Source organism: Ptychodera flava, chromosome 8 (assembly GCF_041260155.1).
Source record: "Ptychodera flava strain L36383 chromosome 8, AS_Pfla_20210202, whole genome shotgun sequence".
NCBI lineage: Eukaryota > Metazoa > Hemichordata > Enteropneusta > Ptychoderidae > Ptychodera > Ptychodera flava.
The window spans coordinates 13,629,595-13,657,452 of NC_091935.1; the positions used below are offsets into that span (position 1 = coordinate 13,629,595).

General features: G+C 37.0%; 1 protein-coding gene across 3 annotated transcripts; it reads left to right on the forward strand.

The window, feature by feature from the left end:
* Positions 1-218: 218 nt before the first annotated feature.
* Positions 219-27,775, forward strand: LOC139138547 (post-GPI attachment to proteins factor 6-like). 3 transcript variants are annotated; one of them, XM_070706965.1, is made up of 12 exons: positions 219-370; positions 8,852-9,038; positions 9,574-9,784; positions 10,354-10,487; positions 11,539-11,828; positions 12,749-13,230; positions 14,216-14,412; positions 15,071-15,228; positions 15,403-15,581; positions 16,389-16,542; positions 17,031-17,131; positions 25,273-27,775. In XM_070706965.1, the coding sequence occupies exons 1-12, from the start codon at positions 247-249 to the stop codon at positions 25,579-25,581; spliced, it is 2,526 nt and encodes an 841-aa protein (XP_070563066.1). In that variant the 5' UTR covers positions 219-246; the 3' UTR covers positions 25,582-27,775. The 3 variants fall into 3 exon arrangements, with proteins under 3 accessions (XP_070563066.1, XP_070563065.1, XP_070563068.1); XM_070706964.1 differs by lacking the exon at positions 25,273-27,775 and adding an exon at positions 19,775-24,549; XM_070706967.1 differs by lacking the exon at positions 25,273-27,775 and adding an exon at positions 17,592-17,723.
* The last annotated feature ends 83 nt before the right edge of the window (positions 27,776-27,858 follow it).

Consider the following 27,858-nt stretch of genomic DNA (forward strand, 5'->3'; position numbering starts at 1 on the left):
AAAATGGAAAAAAATAAACGCAAAAATGCGCGACGATAGTGCACAACACAGTGCTGTATGTGCGCGTTCTTGTTGGTTGAAGAATAAAAAAATTGTGAGGGAAAAACCCGCGTCACCGCATCATTTTTGCAATATGTCTAGGATGAGAAACAAACTTTTTATTTTTCTTGGCCTAATCTCCTGTCTCTGAGAATGTAATGACGTGACGTCAAGAAGGTAAAGTTTTAACGAGGGTGACCTGAGTCAATGGTGACGCATGACCTCTTGTGTATGCAGAAGACCAAAATGGCGGCGAATCTAGAAAACTGTTATTGTGGTCGTCGCCTTTTTTGTTCGCTGCTTTTAGTTCTCCTACTGTTAGTTTCTTCAGGTAAGTACATGATAATGGCTAAATTGGATATGCTTACACTGCAGCGTGTTTCAAAAAATCCGTACCACAGCGCTGTCCATGTGAAACCAACGCCTTGGGAAACTGAGAGCGCTTGATCGGTGCTCCGACAACCGAAGCGCCGGCGTAATGTACAGACGTATACCGTACAGACACGTTCGTGAATACCTAGGTCTATTTATACTCATAAAAAAGGGAAGATACGGGGATGTGGGGTGTGAAAGGTATAAAGCGCACATTTACAGGGTGTTTCGAAGGGACAGTAAATGGTGAACGCGACCGGATATCCTTCGTTGTCGCCGTTTCTCCGCAGAGCTCGATAAAAATAGCAGCTCGGCCCGCTAATTCGATCGATCGACCGAACCGTAACAACCGCACTACACACAATACGCAGCCCCGAAACTATTCGATGCAGCATGTATCGAACACCGAAACCGAGGTGAGGTTTGAGACTGGCTCTTAACCTTCAGGACAAGTCGGTATGCCTACTACTAGTCTCCAACTCTACCCAGTGAGAAGTTAGGGTTTCCTAGGACCTAGCTCTGCGTGACAGGGCTGTGTGTTACCGGCGTTATACGGCCTCCCACCACACTAAAACGCCGGGAACACACAGCACGCACACGGTACGCAGGGCTAGGGTTTCCTCACAGCGCCCAGGTGATTAATGGCCGGAGGGAATGAACACACACCGCGCAGTGACACCACAGTCCCTCCCTCCATGGAGATCTCGCTTTATACCTCCATGCCATGTTTCCTTCAACCATGGAGGTAGTAGGAGCCTCCATGCTTCAACCACGCACAGACAGGTGGCTGATATTTTAGGCGTACTAGTTTCTAATCCTGGTGTAACTTCCTAGGCTCATTTCCATTTCGAAGGTCACGAGGTTCATTTCTAATTGAAGGTCGTAAAGGTTTATAAACAACACTTGGCTACCTGTGGCAGCTTCCCTGGAGGGGGCCGTCTTGGAAAAGTCACATTTCTATTTTGAAGTGCATTGCCAGCCAATCAAACACTCAGCATACGTAAACAAATATGCATATTGGTAAACGTTCAGCCTCTATAAACGGCTTTTCCAGAAGCTTTTCCAGCAAGCTATTGCCAGCAGCAGCAAGGTACAGATGCCATACAGTACCAGAAGAAGCAGCAGCCAAGCTCAAATTTCCCTCTTTCCTATTCCCCTTGTAATAAAATTGTTTGCTTTATTTTGTAATTAATAGAGGTTTGCGAAGATGGAATAAAGTACGACAATTTTTCTTGAAATGTCATTTTCTTTCAGTAGAACAATTTTCTTCCTAAAGTTTGTAATTTGATAGTTTTTTTGACATTCTGAGATTGTATTTTAATTTCTTGCAAATTTCATGCATTGTAATTTTGAGGGGGACTTTTTTCTTTTGATGTAGTGCTTTTGTAATACGTGTATTACCTCCATGGTTTTACGTGTAGTTAGGTTACAGGACTTTACCCGGTACCCAGCAGCCATTTTCTCATCTTTTTTAGAAAGCATTTGCATTCGACGGTGTAAATCTTTGACTTCTAAACTACAGTCTGTTTATGAGTAATAAATATTCCCTAATTTTCCGAGACACAGTAATCAGAATTTGACAATGATAAATAGAAGTACATCGGTGAGTCACGGAATGGAAAGATTTAGCACACTACTGGCGGTGATCGTACTCCCTAATCTTACTCGTAAAAAGATTTCCCTTGGAGGGTCCTCAACTATACTGACGTACCTAACCAGAGTGGATGACCCTCCTGTGTCAACTATCTCCAGGATAAATGATGCCTTTCCTAGAGTGTGACTAAGTGATGATATTGTGTCACAAGTATTGAAGTAACAGCCATAGAATTCTCCTGGACTGTCAATGTTGTTGAAACTATTGAATAACTGGAAGGCTGACTAGCATCTCCCGTTATTTTATATAATTTTTTTTTTTCATGTCATAATTAGGCAAAACTGACAACTCTGATGTGATCATGTTTCTTGTTATTAGTGTATGCTAATTGTTATAGATAAAGGACTGGACCATTCGGATCAATAATGGAAACATCTCCAGAGCAGATATGGCTAAACATTTTGTAATATTGCTGCTTTCACAAAAAAATATTCATGAGACAGTCAGCAAAAAGTGTTGAATTTTTAAGGAAAAGAGGCTTGCTTTTGCAAAGTAAAAAAATCGTCAAATCTCAGAAAACACACACAAAAATTTGCGTTTCAGAATTCTTAACCACGCCCTCTCATTATCTAGTGGTGCGTCCTGTGCCTTTGCTAAAGCCTACTTTCTTGAATTGCAGGCAAAGCGATTGATTAAGATGAATTTTTTAAAATATTTTTGTAGTGCATAATAAATACTCCATGATCTCATAGTTTATTTTGAGAACATATAATGATGTTGAAAAATACTCAATTGCATCATGTTGTATTGATTGATGTGTCTGAAATGCGATTGTAGTCTGAGTCCAAATACTGCTTCGTTCTCAGAAAGATAACTAACTTCCCTTTCAAGTCAAGAAAAATATAAACTTAGGGAGATTGTAGAAAATATCGTCTATTAACTCAGAACATTGGTACAATCTCTTGCATACTGAGTGAAAGGTCATGATTGACAGATGTGGCGTATTGATATTAAACCGTATGTAAAAAGATTTTATGAGCTATACTGGTAGTTTACTTTTTCACTTGTTTACTTTTTGTGCCACTGCCAGTATGTAAACGTGTCCACTATAAGTATATTGACATGTGATCAGGTCTCATGATGTTTACACATGTGTGGAGACTCTAGTCCTTGTTCTAAAAAAAGTGGATCATATTTTGTGTCGTGTAGTGAGATTGTACTGCAGAGATAGTTTGTTGTATAAAACCAATGTCTTCATATCATGGTGTGCTACTATTACAACACAGGATAGAACTTCCCACGCAGTCCCACCATAGCAAATGGATCATAAGCAAGCAGAGTATAATTAATGAAAGAGCTCCAGGTGTTTTTTTTTCTGCAGACATTATTAAAAACATAAATTATATCTTATATGTGACTAGAATGCATGATTGGTTTTCTCGGCAACTCCTGATTGCAGGTAAACCTTTCAATAACCCAGTCAACCCACTTCAAATTCTATTTTATGGTTCTGTGGGTTGTGTGGAACATACAGCGTCAAGGTTGCAGGTGTTTTTGAAGTGACAGAAAGCATGTTGATGTCAGGAAGACGTAGTGAGCAATATAGCCATGTAAAGCAAAGGATAATTAGATATGCACTGTCTCTATAGGGCTATTAATGTTACCTCAGACTGTTGGCCATAAATTTTCATGGCTTTATAATCAAGGAACTACTTTAAAGTGGCACTCACACTTGGTAACATTTTTAAAGCACATTGTTTTAATGCCAACGGTCGATATTTGACGAGGCGACTGCGCGTGGATCGCGAGATATCGATAAAAACATGTCTTCAAAAAAAGTAAAAGTTTGAATTCCGGTGGCCCACCTAAATTCAGCTTCCGAACATCGAACGTTCGGCACTGGGGCCATTGTCAACTAAGCCATGGAGTACGAGTCTACGCTGACGCTGCTGTACGCCACAGTACCACTAGCGTCGGTGATCAGTCATGGCCCATGGGAGAAAGCTGAGTCTTACTCACTTGGCGTGTAAACGAAAAACAATTTTTGCTGATTCCAATAGAATTGGCAAAGGTGACTAGCACAGTCACGTGCGGTTGATACATAGCAGCCGCCGCGTGATATACATAGACGCATGCCACGTGCGGCGTACTGTGGGGCAGGCAACAAAATGTAGTCATCGGAGGCGGCTAGTATTTGACATTTAAAAACTGATGTTTATGTGGTATTGGTTAAAAATATAATATAACGGATTTAGAATAATGAAAACAACAAAAACTAAGGAGTAGTTTTTAAAAACTTACCTGGGGTAAAGGCTTAATGCTGTATATAAAGTCTTTGCAGTGGGAAGTAAATTAATTGCGTAGTTCGAACTTATTGTAGACTCCCTAGAATACCGTCAATCAGCACAACAACAAACCTTCGGGGGATTTCGAGTCAAAATTAGAACGATCGTAAAACTTCGGGATGTGAAAAATACGCTCGGGAAATGACATGTTTTTATCGATAACTCGCGATCCGCGTGCAGTCGCCAAATCAAATATCGACCGTTGGCATTAAAAAAGTGTGTTTTAAAAATGTTACAAAGTGGGAGTGCCTCTTTAACATAGTCATGCATGAAATTTTCACATTTAATGTGCTGTACAGTGTTCTTGCTATGCTGTGTCAAAGTTCATATGTCATCATCAGGTCAAGCGGGTTCAAACCAGTAAGGCATATAACATTGCCCCTTATGTTGCATTTTAACAAAGCCTTGAACATTTTACAGGCCTATGAAAACATAGATAATGTACACTTGATTTTTACCGGCTGAACCTGCTATACCATGCAAGCAGGTGAGAATCCATACTTTTGACTGACTCGGCAAATGAAGAAGTGGCATATTTTAAAGTTCATTTCCAGATAATCGGACACTCAACATGCGTAAACAAATATGCATATTGGTAAACATTCAGCCTGTATAAAACAGGGCTTTTCCAGAAGCAATTCAGCAAGCTATTGCCAGCAGCAGCAAGGTACAGATGCCATACTGTACCAGAAGAAGCAGCAGCCAAGCTCAAATTTCCTCTCTCCCTATTCCCCTTGTAATAAAATTGTTTGCTTTACTTTGTAATTAATAGAGATTTGTGAAGATAGAATAAAGTATGACAATTTTTCCCTTTAATTTTTTTCAGTAGATTGCATTCTTCTTAGAGTTTGTAATTTAATAGTTTTTTTGACATTTTGAGAGTGTATTTGAATTTCTTGCAAATTCCATGCATTGTAATTTTGAGGGGGACTTTTTTCTTTAGATGTAGTGCTTTTGTAGTAGTTTGTTTTAGCATGGAGGTAATACACATATTACCCTCATAGTTTTACATGTGGTTAGGTTACAAGACTTTACCCGGTACCCAGCAGTCATTTTCTCAACTTTTTTAGAAATCATTTGCATTTGACGGTGTAAATCTTTAAAGTACTGTCTATTTATGAGTAATAAATATTCCCTTTTCCGAGACAAAGTAATCAGAATTTGACAATGATAAATACCCGGTAGAAGTACATCGGTGAGTCACGGAATGGAAAGATTTAGCACACTACTGGCGGTGATCGTACTCCCTAATCTTACTCGTAAAAAGATTTCCCTTGGAGGGTCCTCAACTATTCTGACGTACCTAACCAGAGTGGATGACCCTCCTGTGTCAACTATCTCCAGGATAAATGATGCCATTCCTAGAGTGTGACTAAGTGATGATATTGTGTCATAAGTATTGAAGTAACAGCCATAGAATTCTCCTAAACTGTCAACGTTGTTGAAACTATTGAATAACTGGAATGGCTGACTAGCATCTCCCGTTATTTTGTATAATTCTTTTTTTCGTGTCATAATTAGGCAAAACTAACAGCTCTGATGTGACCATGTTTCTTGTTTCTAGTGTATGCTAATTGTTATAGATAAAGGACTGGACCATTCGACCTTTGTAGGTGGGGTTGATCAATAATGGAAACGTCTCCAGAGCAGATATTGCTAAACATTTTGTAATATTGCTGCTTTCACAAAAAAATATTCATGAGACAGTCAGCAAAAAGTGTTGAATTTTTAAGGAAAAGAGGCTTGCTTTGCAAAGTAAAAAAATCGTCAAATCTCAAAATATACACAAAAATTTGCATTTCAGAATTCTTAACCACGCCCTCTCATTATGTAGTGGTGCGTCCTGTGCCTTTGCTAAAGCCTACTTTCTTGAATTGCAGGCCAAGCGATTGATTAAGATGAATTTTTAAAATATTTTTGTAGTGCATAATAAATACTCCATGATCTCATAGTTTATTTTGAGAACATATAATGATGTTGAAAAATACTCAATTGCATCATGTTGTATTGATTGATGTGTCTGAAATGCGATTGTAGTCTGAGTCCAAATACTGCTTCGTTCACAGAAACATAACTCACTTCCCTTTCAAGTCAAGAAAAATATAAACTTAGGGAGATTGTAGAAAATATCGTCTATTAACTCAGAACATTGGTACAATCTCTTTCATACTGAGTGAAAGGTCATGATTGACAGATGTGGCGTATTGATAAACCGTATGTAAAAAGATTTTATGAGCTATACTGGTAGTTTACTTGTTTACTTGTTTACTTTTTGTGCCAGTATGTAAACGTGTCCACTATAAGTATATTGACATGTGATCAGGTCTCATGATGTTTACAGATGTGTCGAGACTCTAGTCCGTGTTGTAAAAAAAATTGGATCATATTTTGTGTTGTGTAGTGAGATTGTACTGCAGAGATAGTTTGTTGTATAAAACCAATGTCTTCATATCATGGTGTGCTACTATTACAACACAGGATAGAACTTCCCACGCAGTCCCACCATAGCAAATGGATCATAAGCAAGCCGAGTAAAATTAATGAAAGAGCTCCTGGTGTTTTTTTTTCTGCAGACATTATTAAAAACATAAATTATATCTTATATGTGACTAGCATGCATGACTGGTTTTCTTGGCAACTCCTGATCGCAGGTAAACCTTTCAATAACCCAGTCAACCCACTTCAAATTCTATTTTATGGTTCTGTGGGTTGTGTGGAACATACAGCGTCAAGGTTGCAGGTTTTTTGAAGTGACAGAAAGCATGTTGATGTCAGGAAGACGTAGCGAGCAATATGGCCATTTAAAGCAATGGGTAATGAGATATGCACTGTCTCTATAGGGCTATTAATGTTACCTCAGACTGTTGGCCATAAATTTTCATGGCTTTATAATCAAGGAACTACTTTAACATAGTCATGCGTGAAACTTTCACATTTTATGTGCTGTACAGTGTTCTTGCTATGCTGTGTCAAAGTTCATATGTCATCATCAGGTCAAGTGGGTTCAAACCAGTAAGGCATATAACATTGTCCCTTCTGTTGCATTTTAACAAAGCCTTGAACATTTTACAGGCCTATGAAAACATAGATAATGTAAACTTGATTTTTACCGGCTGACCTGCTATAATATACCATGCAAGCAGGTGAGAATCCATACTTTTGACCAACTCGGCAAATGGAGAAGTGGCATATTGAGTTCATTAAAGAGGAACTTTATCGTAATGATCATGAATGGTGTTCACAGAAATGTTTTGTATATTTGTAGTGTTTTCACCATGGCAGAGGAACTTAGATAAATGATTTTGGAGCCACTAACGAATACTGCGTCCTTAGATAGGATTGCTGTAATATCAAAAATTTCCATAAAGAAGTCTAGCCTAAACCCTGTTCTCCGCTTTTTGAGTATGGGCGAAGGCCCAAAATCTCCGAAGGGAAAAAACTCCAGCACAAGGGACTGGACTAAAGGAATTAGTCTTATTAACATTTTATAGTTTACTGCCTTAACCTTTTCATTCCCATTTCCTGTTAAAAATCAAATACTTATGTCTGGTACTGAAAGTAGGGTTAAATCCCTACTACTAATGGTTATATTAAATGTTTGTTATTTCTGATATCTGTTTCAATGAGATAATGATATGTTTGGCTTCCACCCAGACATGTGCTCAGATAGTGTTGATGTATGATGCAGTGAGTGTTGAGTACAAAGCTTGCCTGCGTAGCTGTATGTTGATGATGGTAGTGATTTGTGGTTGCAGCTGCTAGGCGCTAGGCCGTAGTTTCGGTCGGTGAACGTCAAAAGTGACATCTTTGCATTCGTCATCTCTTCTCTGTGGAAGCTGATCTGGGAATGCAACCAGATAACCACTTGTTTGGCATGTTTCAAGAAGTTGGACACACAAATTGAGCCATAAAATGGCACCAAATCGATAAAATATATAGTAATGCCAACAGAATGATTTATGTCCCAATGAAATCCCGAAGACTTGAGAAATGTGTGCTAGTCTAATAGAAATGGTAACAAAAAGATTGAAAAGGCGGCGGTAAAATTTTAAAAATTCAAATATAAAAAATATGTATCGGTTGTGAGCTTTACACATTTCACATGCTTGCGTATGAACAAAAATTGAGAAATAGAAATAGCATTTATGGCTAACATTACTATCAGGGAACTGTAAAAGCAAATTTTTCTGATTTCCAGTATCTTGAAAATACTTCAGATATTTATTTACATATGACATGAAGAGTTCTTTGAAGGCTTTTAGGTTCTTCTGAGGGAGGTTTTGTACATTTTACTGTTAGTTGAATGTTATTTTCTTTTAAACGTAAATGGTAAAATGATTATAGGTAGGATTGAAGGTAGGGCAAAATGTGGAATAATTAGTCTTGAAGGAGGGGGGCTTTTAGAAAGAGGGTAAGTGTCAAAGAGGGACATTGGGAAGAGACAAGGTTTACCGGTATGGTTTACCAACTACAATCATTGTTTCCTATATATTGTTTCCAGTTTACCAGGAGGATGTTGGGGTGTCCAGCCCACAGTTTTATCAACCAAGGAGTGTCTACGAGTATAAAGAGTACAGAAATGTCCAGCTTTTCCATTTTAAAATTCCCAGTCAAGTCACGGAGGCTATGTGGCAGTTTCTTGGTTTCTTAAAGGGAGACGACTCCTGTCCTTATTTGGACATACAAATGTGAGTATACTTTATTTTAGAGGTTTAACCTTTTGAACGCTTAAGTCAATTTTTGTCGCCTTTACAAAATATACCCAAGTCTATTTTTTTCTGAATTTTGCTAAAGTTTTGATAAAAAAGTGTAGCCGATGAAATGTGACGTCCATTTGGTAAAAATTATCAAAAAAATTCACAGAAACATTCATAAAAATTAGCAAAATGTTGCACTAAAATTTTGGCGGGAAAAATTACAGCATTCAAAGGGTTAATATTACCCAGTATGACCTGTTTCTGTGTCGTATCAGCATGAGTACCATATGTGCTGCATCTGACATGAGACAAAGTTGAGTGTCTGATGCAGGACAAATGACATCACACGCTGATATGACAGAATTTTACAAATGATAGGAAAAGCCTTTACATTTTACTTTGTTTTTCTGAACAAGATTTGAACACATCAAAATTCAATGTCATCGTCATTGAATTTGAGTCCTTTCTAAAATGGAAACATCCATGACAGTTGCCATGGTAACAGTTTTGTACTTTTCTTAATCAGAGCACTGCAGTGGGGTAGCTATCCAGTCATAGATCCAACCAATAGCAGTTTTCCTGACAACACCCTCTTGAAGCGGACCAGCCTCCTAGAATTTCATACAGTGAGTAACATGATGCCCCTCTACCTGAGGATGTCAAGTCCATTGGAGGGAGACTGGTTTGCTGCAGTTTATCTACCTCCACCAACAGATCCGGATAAAATACAGCCAAAGGTAAGATTTTGTTCATTCCATGTAATTCCAAACATCAACTCATTATTCATATATCTTGCACTTTGTTCTATATTCTTTTGGCCTCACGGATTAAATTAGTCCGTATCATATGCTGAAATACTAGTGTCTTGAAATGCATCCTGCGTTTGTGCAAAAAAATTCTTTTCAGCCCATTATGATTTAGATTTCACAAATCTGTCAGTTTTAGATTGGTGATACGCATTTATCCATCTTTCTCCATCTCTTTCTGTCTCTGTCTCTTTCTCTGTCTCTCTCACTAATTTCAAGCTTACCCTCTTCCATCACGCATATATGTACCAAACTTTGCACGTTGACCCCAAATTTTCATTCTTGAATTGGTGTGAGAATGGTTGAAATGTTTCATCGAGGAAAGTTTGGGCAAAAGTTTCATGTAAGTCGTGCAATTTTGAAGCACATACTACTACATAATAACTGCACCAAACTGCTGATTAAGCTGAATTTACAGGAAGATGCGTGTGTGTAGTTGAAGTGTTTGTCTGCCAAGGAGGACAGTGTCTTATCAGATGTGTTTGACATTTTTCTTGCAGGGATTTGGAGAAAATTGCAACTACTTTCTAGGTTCAATATTGCAGTATCATAAAGAGATCGACATCACTACACTAATAGCAGACACTGATTCTCCGCAGAACATTGATTACGGAGATTACAGCGTGCTTTTAAAGTAAGTCAAAAAAAATAAACTGCCATTAGGGTCACGGTTTGTGATGTTAGCGTTTATGGCTCATTGGAAGCTCCATTAACTGTATCTTTTTGTTTTTTCGATAAGAGGGTTTGAAATGAAAAGAAGCTTATGTATAAAATGCTCACTGAAGTGTGACCACAGATTGTTTTTCAAACATTGGCAACAAACGTACAACTTTGATTTTAACAATTAAGTAATTTTTGACTTGCAAGTTATGGAGCAAGTAAACAAAAAAATTGAACAGTTGACTGAATCCAGCACCAAGGAATGGAATGCTGACATTTTCAAGGACAATATAGCTTATTCACTGCGATTAAAAAAAAACATCTCTGTAGATTGGATGGTATATGTTTGGTAAGCAAAATGCAAAATTATACAGCTCCAAAATGCAAAATTACAGAACTCCAAACCACTTACATGGTGTATGCATACTTTCAAATAAATATCTTCTTAATACAAAGTTTAACCTAACATCATTTCTGTTCAAAGGAATATCTAAGATCCTGTGATCGAGCATGCTTGAGTTTGCTCTATAATTAATTATGTATTTATTTATTTATTTAATTAATGATAATTAAACTCCTTGTTTGTTCTAGTTTGTGTGATTGGATATTGATATAGTTTTGAATTCACAAAAGGTCAAGACCAGCCATACAAAATTTGGTCCTGGACAAAACAATTACTGAAAATTTTAATCAACACTTACCGGTAATATTAAAAATGGCCACTGAACCTGCGTTAACTGTGAGTGGAAAAGCAACTTCAATTTTCACAAAAATAAACAGATGAAAGCTTTAGTCTCCCAGAGCTTCAAAATAGCTCCCGCAAGTGATAGACCAAAACATATTGTAGGAGTTTGAGAGTCTAAATATTTGTCCCTTAGGTGTGTTCTACCTTAAGATTATATGTACCTTTCATATGAAATGCCGACAAAAGCATTAGCTTATAGTATGTAAAGGACAGACAAAAAAGGCCACAATCGTCCAAAAAGCAATTAGATTCAAACCATGTTATCTTTTCCCCCACAAAGATTTTTTGTCGCTGACAACATTGGTGCCGTGACTTTCAAACTGGAAGGCTGTCAGTACAAGACCCCAACCTTACAAGTTACAGATGCATGTGCAGTACAGATGGCGTCGCGCGCTGATGCTCTACCTGCTGAAAACAGTAACTGGTTGGACTGTATGAAGGATCCCCAGCAAAACGGAACGTGTTCGTTGACGGTTCAGCAGCCGAAGAGATCAAAGTGGTACTACCTGAGAGTGAACAGAGCCATTCAAAATGCTTCTATTGGATTTAGTGCAAAAGTGAAAGTCGAAGGTATTGTCAGACCGTTGTATTGTTGTTGACCATTGATCTACAACTTGTAGTTAAATATTTGGCATTGAGCAAGCTTCAATATTTTTGGAATATGAATCATTTAGTCATTGAACCAACATATGTTTATATATGCTTCATCAAGGTTCAGTGAAAATGTTCCCATCCCTTTTTTGTACCGTTCACCCCTATTGCTCAATGTAAAGGTCCAATCACCTTATCAAGATAGGGGTCTATTGAATCTAGCTTTGAGTAATGAAATGAGTGAAAGCGAAAAAAGTTATTTCCATTTTATATGCCATACATTGGAACAATGCATTTGTATTTACATGTATGAGTGTTGTTGGACTAACACAGAGGGCATTGTGGGAACAAACTCAATACCATCATAATTCTTGACATTTTGTATACAATTGATATCACTATTATATTACCAATGGATGTAAGCAAAATGTTTCAAACAGTGTTACATTCACGTGGAGATGCAGGTCATGTCTAAAGTACCGGTATGAGATGTGTCACAAATTTATCCACTGGCTTTTCTGTGACTGTTTCTCCATCATATCATGGTCTATAATACCGGTTTGGTAGACTGCATTACAGATACAGATTTCCACAAAAATTTAGTTCTTAAAATATCCTTCTGTGCTATTTTCCCGTGTGTACGGTGTCATTCTATAAAACAAAAAAATAAGGTTCTTAGTGTTTTGTTTTTCATGTTTTTCTCTTTTATGTTCTCATATTTAGTTAACATAGAGATGAGTTGCCATTTAGAATTTCAAAAATTGGTGCATACATAACAGAAAATTTGCATATTTGAAGTAATAATATGCATAATTACTTAAAGTTCTTGAGCAGCAAGCATAAATATTACACTAAAATTGGTAGGATTATTAATACTATTACGGTATTTTTTGTCTTAGATTGTGGAAATCAAGGTCATTCGTACCTGTACTTGGATCCTGATATTGAAAATGCTGACCTCACAAAACTCAACAAACATAAAGTGGGAATGACAGACCAGCCCGAAACTGATGACCCTGCCGATGAAATGACAATGCTGTATCCACGAGGTGATGACGAAACTTCCGCATCACACTACTACGATGAAGTCTTCACATACAGAATGTACATAGAGGACACTGATGATAAGTTTCAAAGTATACCAAATATATTTGACCTTGACCTTGAGGATGATGACACGTGTCTGCCGGATGCGCCCATGCAGCGGGACAAATACGCAGCTGATTTTACCATTCTCTACTCTCACACCGATGAGTTGTTCAACACTAGTGTCAATGTTGTGAATATAGAGCCTGATAAAGCCAGCATTCTGTCGTTTGAGACCAGGCCAATCGTTGAAATCGGGGGACACATCAGGATTACAGCCCACCTGTTGCAACAGGTGAGTTTAACCTGCACACCCCCGATTCCCAATAAACAGGTCCACACTCACCAATGATACCAATGGGTTTGGGCCAAACCATGGTGGTGAAAGGGTGAGAGTGGAATCTATCACAACCATGACTTGCTCCTACCATATTGGTTTGTGGATTTCAACGACTAGTCAGGGATTGAAGGCACAGAGTTCACAGCTTGGCATTTCAGTTTCTCTCAGAGCCATATTTCTTGTTTTGGTGTAAAATTGTCTTTTTTGGTAGAAAAGAAATTGTTGCTATTCTTCAAATGTAAAGATACTGTAATATTATTTTCAGTATTTTAAATTGCTTGTCAATATGTTTGTTTGCTTCAATATAGACATTTTTCCTTGTTAACACTGTCAGGCCAGTAACTGTAACTTTTGATGATTTTTTTACGATTTTTGTTTCATATGTAGATCTCAAATTCTTGTTCTACTCCTAAGGACACATGTAAGCACTATGTAGCTTTCAACAAAGTGTCCATAAATGTAAAATGGAGTTCAGACCAGAATTCACTCATCAACAAAACACTGCAGTCTACACATTTACAGGCTGTACTCTGTATTTTGACATGTTTTGGGGAGTTGAACAAGAAAATGTAGGTGACAATAAAAATTGTGGAAAGAATCGTCAAAAGTTGCACCTACTAGCCTTTTTAATTGCTCACATGACTGTAAGAAGAAAATTTGCTTGGCTATGATAAATACAGATTGCCCACTGATCATTGTGTCAATCACAACACGTGAGATTTTGATTGTGACATGTAGTTGGGCTTGTGCAAATGAAATAAGTTCCTACTTCTATCGAGTAAAATCAGATTCTATACTTCTTCATCAAGATAATGACTTTGCTACATGCTCACCTATTTGTTAGCAAGGCCATCCTGGAGTCAAAATGTGACATTAATCCCACTTTAAATATGTCCGTGAAAAATCATCTTTGTAATTGAGTCTCATTTTGTACAAACAGAGCAATTCCACAGAGAATGTGTCAGTTCATATATGCCTCCGAAACGGTGCCCCACCCATCTTTGAAGATAATGAGCTGATCTGTGATGAAGAAATGTCCACCACTATCAACTCATCGGATGATTACAAAATCTTGCACATGCCATATCCAGAGCCTGGCATCTGGTACATCGCACTGTCTACGCAGTGTTATACAAAGTGAGTACAAAAAAAAATAGGTGGAAACCAAAACACCCATTTGATAATCCCGGATATGTGACCTCTGACCCCTGACACACAGTTCAAAGGTGACATGCCTGAAACATTTGATAACTGAAAATGTCCAGTGTGATGCAAAACCTCATCAAAGTGAAATATGAGTGTGCAAATGTGAGTAATGTAGATACCGTAGTGGTGTCATTAGTTTATAACATGAAGTTAAGGAATATATACTTTTGAGTTACAGACTGTTCAAATAAACTGTAAACCTTGTCAAAAAGTACAGTGAGGTTATACTAGTAATTGATGGACATTTGGTGTTTTTGCCAAGGCTGGTACCTGGTAAATTTTACCAGGGTTGCCCCTGTTATATCAGTGCAAGCCTCTAGCGGGACAACAGAAATGTTACAGGAGTTTACAATCCATGTGATCATGTATGCAAACCATAGCAAAGACACTGACATTGTATTATGTATCAATATTATCAGAGCTCAAGGTTGATTTTAACAAGGCACATGTACTTGCTGATTGAGAAAAAAATGACAACTTTGTGCATTTGAGGTTGTGTTGGGATGTTTTGATGTTCCTTTGCATCCATTCTGATGTATGAATTGCTCACCGCTCACTCCGCATCATCACTTATCTTTGTCCATTGCAGTGTGAGCGGTCAAGTTGTGCTGTCACCGTGCAAGGAGATCACTGAAGTGTCTCTCAAGGTTCAGATGGAGCCCTGCATGTTGGGCTGTAACGGTCAGGGAACATGTCGACGTTATTACAGCGGGGAGTTGCTCTTTGCAACGTGTGTGTGTTCAAACAGTAAGTATGTTGTCTAAATTTCAACAGCAGATTTTCTTTTGGCTTCTCCTGCAACATTGTCTATCTTTACCTTATGCAAAACAATCAAAATTTTTCAAAATTTTTCATGAAGTTGCTTACATAAACATAGTTTTATTCACTTGTTCATGTATTAAACTTATTTATTTCTTGTAGATTACCTTGGCTGGGCATGTACGAATGATACCTACGCTCTAAGTGAAGATTTTCTACGTCTACAAATGCTGCTTCTGTCCCTGAGCAATCTGTTCTTTCTGCCTGCAGTTATTCTAGCTGCGTACAGAATGATGTTTGTAGAGTCCCTGGTCTATTTCTACACAATGTTTTTCTCAGGGGTATGTATATCGATGATATTATACTTTGCTAAAATGCTGTTGATATCTCTTATGTCACCACGTTCACATCAATGAACGCTGTATCAGACCTGTAATTTGCCTAATCATGTCTTGAATGGTTTGTCTGTATACAGAAGGTAGATGAAAGAGGTTATACCCTTTTAATACATGTTAATTAATTGCAATGTGGTATATTTTCGTGTGCCAGGTATCAACATGTGAGCAAGTGTGGTGGCTCATGTACTGTTGAAAGATTGATGTCTTGGTGCCTACGAACATTGTAGGAAATGTATGGAAAATAACTCGCAGTTATCTTAGGAGGTGACTTGTACCTGTTCACCCTCAATTCTTGTAGACTGGTCCACACTCACCATTGATTACAATAGGTTGGGCCAAACCATGTGCACAAAACATGTAGTACCTACCCTAATAATAATTGTCACTTGTACTGTATACCTTGTATGCCATGTGTTTGAAATTTTTCAACCTGTCGGGTAGAAATGTGACAATGTTACCCATCTGGCCAACAATTTTCCAAACCCCAGCTGACAAGCAGGCAGTTATTTCCTTCCCTGGTACCAATTTTAGTGTGAAAGACTCTTCAACATGGAAAAGATAGTTTTCCAAACTGTGATTAACAATTGTAAAATGTTGAAATACTATTTTCATAAAATGTATACGTTAGGTTCAGGAGCAATTTGATTTTCCACAATATGGCCAAGGTCACAGAATACCTCGGCGTAAGTCATGTTTTTGTAAGCCTCCATGAAGATAGCTCACAAGAAACTATATCTGTCTTTGTTTCAGTTTTATCATGTCTGTGATAGCGGTGGTTTTTGTATGATGGACTATGACACAATGCAGTTCTGTGATTTCTTGGCCTCCGTCCTTGCAGTCTGGGTGACTTTGGTTGCCATGGCGGTGCTCAAACCACAATACACATCTTTCCTACATATGTTCGGTAAGCTACGCAGCTCTAAAGAAATATCACAGATATGTATCACCAGTCACCAAAGCATATAGATATTTCATTGACGTTTATGATTATTTATGTGTTTCCCTGGATACAGATTAATCTCCATTTCACATTGCTTCGTTCACATCGTAGTGCTTAGGGAAAAGTGGTTGATAAATTATATACTGAATGGTCCAATCTATTTTTGTTTTCCACCAAATGAACATTTTGTTGATGTGATGATATAAATGTAGCTGACAAAGAGGTTTGATCACAATAAGAAAGATGCAGTATACTGATTTTTAGGATATGATTCCTATCATACCAGTGAAAAATTAATCAAAATTTTCATCAGGTTCTAAAGATAGTCATGAAACTGTACAGCAATAGATCTTAAGTTTCCTAGGGTAAATATATATATATGTCTCTGATCAACAATGATTGGAACTTTGATATTAGGAATAAATGATGGTGTCTCTCTTATTTTTAAACAGGAACCCTTGTTTTAATAACAATCACAAAATACGACAGATTTAGTATCTGGATATTTGTTATACCTGTCCTGGCTGGTCTTGTCTTGATCATCGGCTCCTGGGTAAGTACAATGAAAACATGTCAGTAGGGAATATTACACAGGATGAAAATAGGTCTAGATTTACATACTGTAGGTATGTGATTTCCTTTAACCCTTATCCTGCCAGACAGTATTAAGACTATTACTTCCCCATCAGCCAAGTCAGTAAAAAGCGGTATTGAGCCCAAACATGACGTATTTTCACTCGCTTTGCTTGGTCTGTTATAGCATCTTTAGTCCAAAAAAATCAAGTTTACTGTATTTGTGTTTTCAACAGCCTTCAAATGTAAAGTATCATGTTAAAATACACCATATGGAATATGTTGTGTTTCATTAATTTTAACCATCTTGACCTGGTGGTGAAATATGGACTTGGCAGGAAAAGGGTTAAAGATAAAAACAAGGCAATAATCTTTGGCTAGTATTTGAAGATAGAGTCATGTGACCATTACAGATTTTGATAGTCTTTTTTGCTTTTCAGGATGCTTTTTGACATGAACAGCTGTCCCGGTAGCCATAGAGCATGGTGTGTGCTGTATATTGTCAATGAGGTTATGAAACGAGAAAGTATGTACAGTGTTTAAAGGGCTAGTGGCTCTAACTTGTGATTATTGAGATACACAGTATTCAGCATGTCAACTCAGCCTGTCCTACATGTGTAAATTGCATTGATATTGTTAACAAGTGGTTTCTGGTCTGGACTGATATTCAAATGTAAACAATAACAGTGCATTTTACATGCATAGATACCGTGTTGGTGTTTCAACATGCTTCAGGAAGTAGGACAAGAACTTGTGATTGACAAACAAAACAAAAATACTGAAAAGGTTGTCAAAAGTTAAAGCCACTGGCCCTTTAAACCTTTCACCACCATGGTTTGTCCCAAATCTATTGTTTTCTATGGTAAGTTGGACCTGTATACAGGGAACTGGGGTGAAAGGGTTTAAACAGTGGAGAAAGTATGGGAGATAACAAACTGTTTATAAGTTTATGAAGCACAAATGAAAACGTGTGAGATAATCAGTGCGTTAAGCCAATCAGTGTAATCAACACTGGTCATTCACAATCAGCCAAACTAAGAAAGCAAAACTTGACAGTGATGACACCAACCCAATTTAGGTGCATTGTAACAATTTGGTTATGTTGAATATTGGCATCTTGCATTGTAGATTAAATATTTGAATCATAAAATATGGTATTGAATATGTGAATTATAAAACATGGTCAGCCCCTTTCATATATCTGTATTCAGATTTGTAAATTTATGCTTCATTTGTTACAGTATCAAGGCAAATATTTCACCCACTGTGCATTAATTCGCAGAATAAATTTCATCATGTTTTCTCATATGGATTAGAATATTCATACATATAGTCATAATGTTGCAAATGTTGAACCCCCACAAATGCTTTCGATATTCCAAATCGTAAACCTCTCATTCACTACCATTTCCCAACCAACCCAAAAACTCATGCCTGACCTACGTCATTTGATCATCAAGAAACTCCTGAAGGCATTATGGAGGGGGCGTCCTTTCATTTACCTGCTTTTACTACCAAAATTGGTGCAACCCTATGATTTTCTTGCGCAAAGTCGGACCGTTGTGTTGGGCAGGCATTGGGGTAAATGGCTAAAATGGGAATGCCTGTTCAAGTATCACACACACACCACATGGATTTACTCCAGACCCATTGGTTTACGTGATAGGGTTGACTCCACACAGAGATAGATAGGCAGAATAGTTAAGGAAATAGTCATGAATTATTATGTTGAGTAAAACCTTGACATTGCCCTGAGTTTTCAGTTACTGTTTACAAGGCTGTTTCATGGAGTATAAATATCACAAGTAAAATAATAGCCAAAGGAAACTGAAATTTTAACCCAATATTTGGTTGATTAGGACAAGGATATACAATGAAAGATACAATTTAACACAAACAATCCATAAACATTATTTTCTTTTGTCTACTATCACATGTCTTTGAACTCTGATTTGTACTTGAAATTCTGAAGTGTGAACGTTCAATAACATTCTTCTGATGTTGTGTAATCTTCTTCTATGATTAAATGTAATTCTGTAATTCTAAAAAAACAACTTTCAACTAATTATTGTCACATTACAGGGACAAAGTAGGCCATTTTTCATGAATTTTGTTTGATACGAGATACTACTTATATTGTTTGGCATGTTGAAAGATATTGAATGAATGGGTGACCATGCATATATTTGACCCCAGTTTTAGACATGATACATGAAACTACCGTGAAAATGAATTAATGGTCATGACCATTAATTCATTTTCGTGATGGTTCCATTTAATTTGTCTAAAACCAGGGTCAAATATATGCATGGTGACCCATTTATTCAGTATCTTTCAACATGCCAAACAATATAAGTAGTATCTCGTATCAAACAAAATTCATGAAAAATGGCCAACTTTGCCCCTTTAACCGTTCTACTCATCTGTCTTTAGAACTTTGATCTAATCCCATTGTTCTAGTATACCAAACTTGCCCATTTAGTCATAAAATGGGGATGGGAGATACTAAACCAAAATTGAACAAATGTTTTAAATTTCTCCAGCCTGTCAGTTTCCACCATCCTTCTCATATCCATAACATTTGTTCATTTCACAATGTGTGTGTGTTATTTTCCTCTTCCAGATTTACAAGTGTCGCATAACCCGCTCCTGCTATCCGGGAATCAGACACGTAATTGCTCATTTCATTCCGGGAGTCTTCATTGCCGGCACAGCACTCATTCTCTACACCTTTGTTGAAAACTCCACTAACTACTACTATGTCCACAGTCTGTGGCACGTCCTCATAGCCACCTCCATAGTTTTCCTACTTCCCCCAAAACAAGAGAAATCCAAAAAGCACCTCCAGAGGACGCCATCTAGCGAGGACATCCTAAGTGAAAATGACCATGACATTGACGATGAGCCCAGAGATCTTCCTCATCCAATATGAATAACTTACATGTTCCCAAAATACTGTATCAACCATCAGGGTCTACAACCCATGTAAGAAATAAGTGGGCACCAAATTTTAAACTGATCTCAGTGCATTCCCTTGTGTAAATATTTCACTAGTCAGGGTTTCGGTACATGTTTGGACCACGCAATCTTCCTCAGTCTATGGATAGCAAATCAAATATCCAAGAATTTCTCTGAGTTAATAGAAAAATTAGATTAGACGACAGAAATTAATTCAACATATGTAGAAAAAAGATAACATGATAAAAAAATGGAATTTTATTGTTTAGAAGTCAGGTGAGATAACTGGAAAAGGAGACTGGATAAATGAACATGACATTAGAGATGAGATACAAATGAGTTTTGAATACTGGAGGACAGAAATAAAATAACACTGATTTGTTAGAGGTGACAGAGAAGATTATAGTGACGTTGGATCAGACATTAAAGACATGGAATTAGATTAAAACCACATGAAATTTGGAGACATTGCATTTGAGTTGGTCGGACATACGTGTGACAAGAGGAAACAATGCTGCACATCTGTTGGGTAGGTCAATGTGTAAGAAGCAAAGAGAGATGAGATTTGAGTACAATGTGAAGTATAAAATACATGACAAAGTTGAACTTTCCATAACACAGAGCTGAGATTGGATGACAGGGATATTAGATTAGACAGCTCAGATTAGATTATTTTTAGAAGACTAGATGTCGCCTAGCAGGCAAGTGAACCCAAAACTCTTGACAACCCTTCGCATGATTCTCAGGAATGTAGTAAAACCTTTTCCATGATCCTCAGGAATGTAGAGTGAAAGTCAAGGCAACTGATAGCAGGGGAGGACTGTTGTCAAGGCAGCTGGTAGTAGGGAGGACTTGTCAAGGCAACTAGTTGTAGGGACAAGTGTTGGTATCAACTGATATCTTATATTGGTTGTTGTAGTAACTGCAGTGTATCTTGGAGACAGTTTTTTCATCCATTTTTATCATAACATTCAGGGAATTTATCATCAGACACTGACAGATAACATAATAAATGCAACTACATAAATCTCTATCCCTGCTCGGTAGCATGAACTCATCATCCTATTTCACCAATCGTCTTCACTAAACTGAATTAAGGGATGGTGTGCTTATGGTAGATAAAGAATCATGTTGGAATTATCGTCATTCAACCAAAATTTACAACAATTCATAGAGTTTGGGTATTGAAATTAATGAACAACATATGCAAAATATGTGAACAGCGCCTTTTTCTGAATAAGAGCAGAAAAACATTCATATTCTAGTGAAATTGACTTATTAAGCAGTTCAGTAAAGATTTTACAAAATGACATTGTACATACACATTTATAATCTGTTCCACATGTGACTTGAGTCTTGCTTTGTACAGAGTGATTTTAATGTTTAAGTTTTTTATAGCAATTGTATAGCAATAGCAAATGATGCGAAATCCAAATACTTGTAGAAATTGGAACTGTTTGAATGCTTATTTGATGTGATAATTTAGGTTTACTCTAGTACAGAAGAAAGAGTAGGTTTGTCTGAGATCAGACAAAATGGTCCACAACAGAACACTTTGGTTAAGGCCCTGTCACACCTTGACGATTTAGCTAGCGAATGCCAATGTATGAGAAAATTTGGCGAATACCCTGGGCGCACATCAAGTATGTTATGGGGAAGTTTGGTATAAGTTAAGAGCACGCTGAATTACGCTGGTATACATCATAGTACGCCAAGGGTGTCGAAAAGTTTTGTGCATACATAAAACGTTTTGACATATATATGCCAGCGTATGGCTCATACGTCCCGCACATGCTGGCCATAAGTTGTAGGTAGGTTACGCGCTCATTGACACTTGTTCACACACGCTTTTGTATGTTACTCATAATTTGAAATGTGTCAAGATAATGTCTGGCATACCCAAAACTTATTTTTAACCTATGAGTACATTATGAACAGCTATGTATATGCCTGAAATTGAAAAATACATCGTAAGTTCAGTAAGCCAGCGTTTTAGAGAAATTTTGATACGTTGGCATAAACTTGCTAAATCATTAAGGTGTGATAGGGCTCTTAGATTGCTTAAAATTAAAGTAGTTTGAATATCAGAGTTCAGAGTTCAAAGCACCGCCCATACCAACCAAGAGAGGCTTTATTAGTGTGAAGTAAGATTGATAAAGAATCCGCCCAGTTTCAGACTGGCTGTGTAAAAAGCGTTCATAGCAATGTTGCTTTATTACAAAACAAATTTCAATATAGGACTTGTAGTGTAGGAACACTAGATGCAAACCCTTTGCTCTGTGGTCCTGCTCTGAAATAAAACAGAAAGCTTAGTGTTCTGTAGACTTAGAATGTGCAAGAAAGAAGCACGTGTACAAATGCTAGTGGAAATACAGGTATTTCTATGCAGTTTTAGGCACATGGTTTTTGCTTTTACCGTGGTCAATTTAGGATTCAAGATTTTAACCCATTATACTTAATAACATTTCACAGAACACCCCAGAGTGGGCAGTGCAGATGTTCTTGTAGCATTATTATTAAACTCAGGGAGCAAAGATGTCATCATTTTTCAATGATTTGTAGTGTCACTTTCATACCTCTTTCATTCTTTAAGCTGTTTCTCCTAATGACTTTCAGTGTCACTTTTCATACGGCTTTGATTCTGTTAGCTGTTTCTGCTAACAATCTCTGCGTCTCGTAACACAACCGATACCACTGCAAATAGTACAACTTATGAAGTCTTTCTAGTCTTAATTGAATATATTTTAAAGTACACTGAACTTCATGAGTGCTTTCAACGGCGAATTTAATGATGAAAGAAACCTCATAATATTATTTAATGTGAGAGGCTTAAATACATGATAGAAATTACTGACTGGCAAATTATAATAAATTACTAAATGTATTTTTATCATGTACGTATTTGTATCAACCCATGTTTGTGTTTGTATAGCTTATTAAATTTCTATGTCCTGGGAATGTTGTGGTTAAAATGTACATAGTATTCACATATCACAAAGTCAGATAAAATATTATGTGCGTATAATTCAGGCACAGATCCAGTGTACAGTGTGTTTTTACAAAGTTACATGCCGAATGTATGTTAGAGAGAGCCATGTTGCTGAATATTCAAGAAGGCTTTAATTCTTTTAAGATTCCAAAATTTTTTATATATGTTATATTGAAAGTATATGAAGAACTGAGTGTAAGAAATTGATTTGCGTAAAAATGGTAAAATTTTGCTCTTCAGACGGGCAAGAATATGGATTTTGATTGCATTTTGTTAAACTGTCACAGATGTATTTGTAATTGCAGTTTTCTACGCTGATTGTAAATTACTCAAATTGATTCAGTGGATTTCATGTCACTTAGACAACACTTAAATGCAAAACCCATGCTTGTGAATCATGCAATAAGTTCAACACAAAACAATTGATTACTTCTGAAGAAGTGGAACTTCAATATTAGATTGTATAAAAATGTCTTTAGATATCATCTGTTCTGAAAGGCTGAATATGAGTGCCAGTAATTGGTGTTTTAAATCGTCATATTTTTCATCCATTACAGTTAATATGCAGGTATATATGTTTGTGCTGTTGACTCAATGTAGAACATTTTCTCTGTCAGTGCATCTTTGTCATACACAAATATGTGCACTATCAATACTGTGTATGCTACTGATGTTTGAGAGTAAACATGGCCGACACGCCCTTTTCACCATATATGGACATATGCAAATGTGCAGTGACTAGAGTAACTGTAAGCCAGCCTATGTTTTAGGAGCAAGTGTTTTTTCACTGTAAAGGGTAAATGGTGTTATGTCATTCTCACATTTTGAAGAATACTGTTTCTCATAGTCCTGGAATGCATAGATCATGTTGAATTTGACGAATGTTAAATGATTTTATCAACATGCCAATAATGATTTGTCAAGTTTGTTGTCCACACTGAGCATAAAAATTCATCACATATCAATTTTTAGATTGCTGTAAGTCTTTCCGTGTGTTCTCCATAACATTTCCATCCAAAGTCTGTCAGTGCATTATACCATCATATTTAAACAAAAAATGTAAGCTTTATATAATCATTGTTAGCCATTTCAGCTACTTTTTTGTGTTTTCTTTCTAAGAGTGTCATTAATGTTGTAACATTGCTGATTACCAGTATATCTATTCTTTAAAATATTACCGAGCTAAAGAACCCCACTTTTTAAACAAGTCAACCCCTTTAAAGGCAGTATGCTATACATACCGGTATGTGAAATGTACGCATAGTTGTAGCACCATCATTGTAGTTGTTGAAATTCTCAGAGTCAATGAACAAAAGGATATTTTTCAAAACAAAATGTGTGTGCCTCTTGAAGTTTCAAAGGTTGTACTTCATACCAGACTAATGTAATGAATTACGACTTTCAACTGCAAAATTTGTATTCATTAAAATCTTGTCATCCGTATCATTCCATGATTGGCTGTCATGTACTTTCCCTGAACTCTTCCCATTTCCATAATGAGCAACTCATGTATGTATTTGCTTTGGCAGTTCTTTCCTTAATCCGGCAAATAGGCATTCCATAACCTTAATGTGAGTAAACAGTCCTAGGGTCCAGGCGAGACAAAGGTATCATACGGTAACATTATATTCATGCTCGCTTCAATCTAATTTGCATAAGTGCCACAAATAAGTGCCACTCACAGTCCTTTCATCTTGTCGGAAATAAGAATGATTTCCACATTTGCTGTTTAACTCTCTAATAATTTGCATTTAGTGCTTTGCGACAAAATATCTATTTCAGTTATAGATGTGTCCCTATATTTCAGTTAGACATTTTTCTCATCTAGGATGGAACTTTACTTATACTCTATCGCTACAGTTTAGTGAGAGAGAATATTTTCTAACCATGTTGCCATCAATTCTGAATATAGCTGTATAAATATTACTATTTGCAGTCTTGATAAAAGTAAAAATGCAAAAAATAGTTGGAAATACAGCAATCAATGATGCAATGCAAATTTGCATGCATTTCAGACATGCAAATAACTAATTTATATGCAATATGCAGCATGTTTATTTGCTATGCATCAAATTAACTTGAAAATTTTTGGAATATGCATTCTCACATACAACTGACATTGATATTTTGATATTTGATGATTGTGCAGGGGTTTATGTTTTTTCGTTTTGTAGGGACACAAAATGTATAAGAGACGACGTATCTATCCGAGTGGGAAAAGATGGCTTCTATTCATTGTTCCTGGCCTATTGCTTGCTGGAGTTGGTCTGCTTTTCTACACATTTGTTCAGACGGAAGCCAATTACTACATAACACACAGCATATGGCACATGTGTATGGCCCTGTGTATAAATTTCCTGTTACCGCCAAGACGCAACCGTAAGAAGGACAAAGATGTGGAGAGTTACACGGTAGATGAAATAAACGCTGTTGATTCGACATGGACTGCAGAATTGGTTAACAATGAATGTAGACCAGTTTAGCTATGTCAACACCTTTGCCTGTCAATTCCCATGGTGTGAATATTTCACATGTTTATCTTAATATGTGGCTTCTCAAACAAATGTTTAACAAAACTTGTATTGAGACTTTGATAAAAGTGAACAACCTATAATGTACGATTTCAAAAAAAATGAAAATTTATATCATTTGAAGCAAATGTAAACTATTTACATTTTTTGAGCAATAATTTGAATTTATATCAAAAAGCAATAACTTGAATTTTAGCAAAAGCTGTATAGCTGTATAGAGAGACCCTGAACAGAGAATTACCTACCTTCCATTGACAGATGTAGATTCAAGTTGTGCTTAAGTTAGGTGGGGAACAACACCTAGATTTCAACTGGTGCAGACAGTTTGGACAGGATGTTCAAAGTTAACATATGGCACTGCATGGGATGAGGGAAGGATTATGGCATAGAAGAATGCCATCATGTTGCTGTAATGGTTAACATACTGAATATGTTATCAATGCCTATAGAACATGTGGAGGAAATTACTTTAAATGAGTGGACAGGATAACAGGGTGAGGGGTGCCAATTTACACTGAATGTGGTTTATCATTCGTAATTAAAACACAATTTGGATGGTTATCATGTATTTAGACAGGACATGGAAGTTTCATCAGGTGAAAAGGACACCTTATTGATTTGCCAGCTTAAGGATTGGAATTGAATGATTGCCACCAATGAAGGCAGAATATTGGAAAGGTTGTAAGTGGATGTTTTGGTTTTGACTGTAATGTCTTCACTAGGTGACTTGGTGCTGTACGTTGTGTGTTTAAATCCGATCGAGAATTTACAGACTTTCTTAATGTAAGGAAATTTTAGGATCAGTAGAGGGTAGAAGTACAAGAAATTTGTCATAATAGACAATGGAGAGCATATGGCAAGGTTACTATAGATATGGAATATCGAAGCTTAACATAATGCATGAATGGGATACGAGGGGATACCTTTGGTAAGGATTTGATATTAGAACATTATCGCAGGAAATCGGCAGGATATGATAATGTTAGTTATACAACCTGTCCAAAGTGATATAAGAAAGTAGGTAGCTACTGTGTAGGCAACCGGGAGAAATCACAGAAGGACTTTCATGGTCAAAGTCAGGATGAGAGAGAATGAAATGGACAGTTTCTCAGAGAGAATTATGGGATGGCGGGATGTAAGAGATGTTACCTAATAGCCAAAAGAAAGCATGTGGAAGGCTTGTGATAGATGATGATGGCTTGTAAAACGTGTAATCCGTAAAATTTTTGTACTTCATAATGCTTATCTGAGTTCCCACGCAATGTTACTTGACATTTTAGCCTTACCTTCATATGAAAGGTAAATTTATTAAAATACAACTATAGACATTTCATACAATTTTAAAGGATTGAAGGTGTATTTGTAAAGTTTGTAACACATTTTCTTTCCCAGTGACTCTTTTGTGAAAACTTAAAATTTTGTGAAGAACCTGATACTGTAATTTTAACAACAAAAGCTCTGGATACATTGTGCGCCCTCCAGAGAAGTAATTTTTACACCTTGAGAATTTTCAGTTTATTTCCTCTTCTGGCAGACATAGCAATCTACATGGTTTTATGTTTACGTTATCACTGTCTTAGCATTATAGGGCTAGGGGCAAGCACAACTGGTCATCCAAGTTTTTTCACATTCCATTCCAAAATCCAACAGATCAGTGAATACTGTGAAACAATGCATCGTAGACAATGCATGCAGGGTTACTGAAGTAGATTGCAGGACCAGTTGATTTATCTTGCTACTGGCACCTAGGCCACTGAATTCAAACTGGAAAATTTTACTTTATTAACTGCTTTCTCAGGTTTGTTTGCAGCACTGTTTCTTTGATTGTAAAAGTTGTACAAGGGGAATTCCAACTGGTTGGTCAGCTTACCTCTGTGTTGTGTATTCTTGGCAGGATAGACAGGTACACAGCATTAGGTCTAGGGAAGTTCCAGTCAACAGTGAAAAGACAGTTCTAGAACAGATGTTGTTCGACTGCTTTCAGCAGGTTTGATGCATTTGCAAAACATTCACAAGTGGAATGACAAAAACGTATTGACTTTCTGGAAGAAAAAAAGTTTGCATGCCCCACTTACCCCTTATTATGCAAAAATATTTGACCAAACAGTTGTTGTCAGTATGGCAAACCCTGCGTCAAGTTCTGATGGTAGATCCCTTAAAGGGAGGCGGTCGTCGGAACTGCGCGCGTGCGACTTTCTTGTCTACAAACAATGTATTTCATGCATGATA

Excerpts from the sequence above, each read along its gene's own strand:
- LOC139138547 (XM_070706965.1), top strand. The coding sequence starts at position 247 with ATGGTGACGCATGACCTCTTGTGTATGCAGAAGACCAAAATGGCGGCG. Across the intron at positions 11,829-12,748 it reads TGCAAAAGTGAAAGTCGAAG|ATTGTGGAAATCAAGGTCAT; the intron begins GTATTGTCAGAC and ends TTTTTGTCTTAG. Across the intron at positions 14,413-15,070 it reads TCTACGCAGTGTTATACAAA|TGTGAGCGGTCAAGTTGTGC; the intron begins GTGAGTACAAAA and ends TGTCCATTGCAG.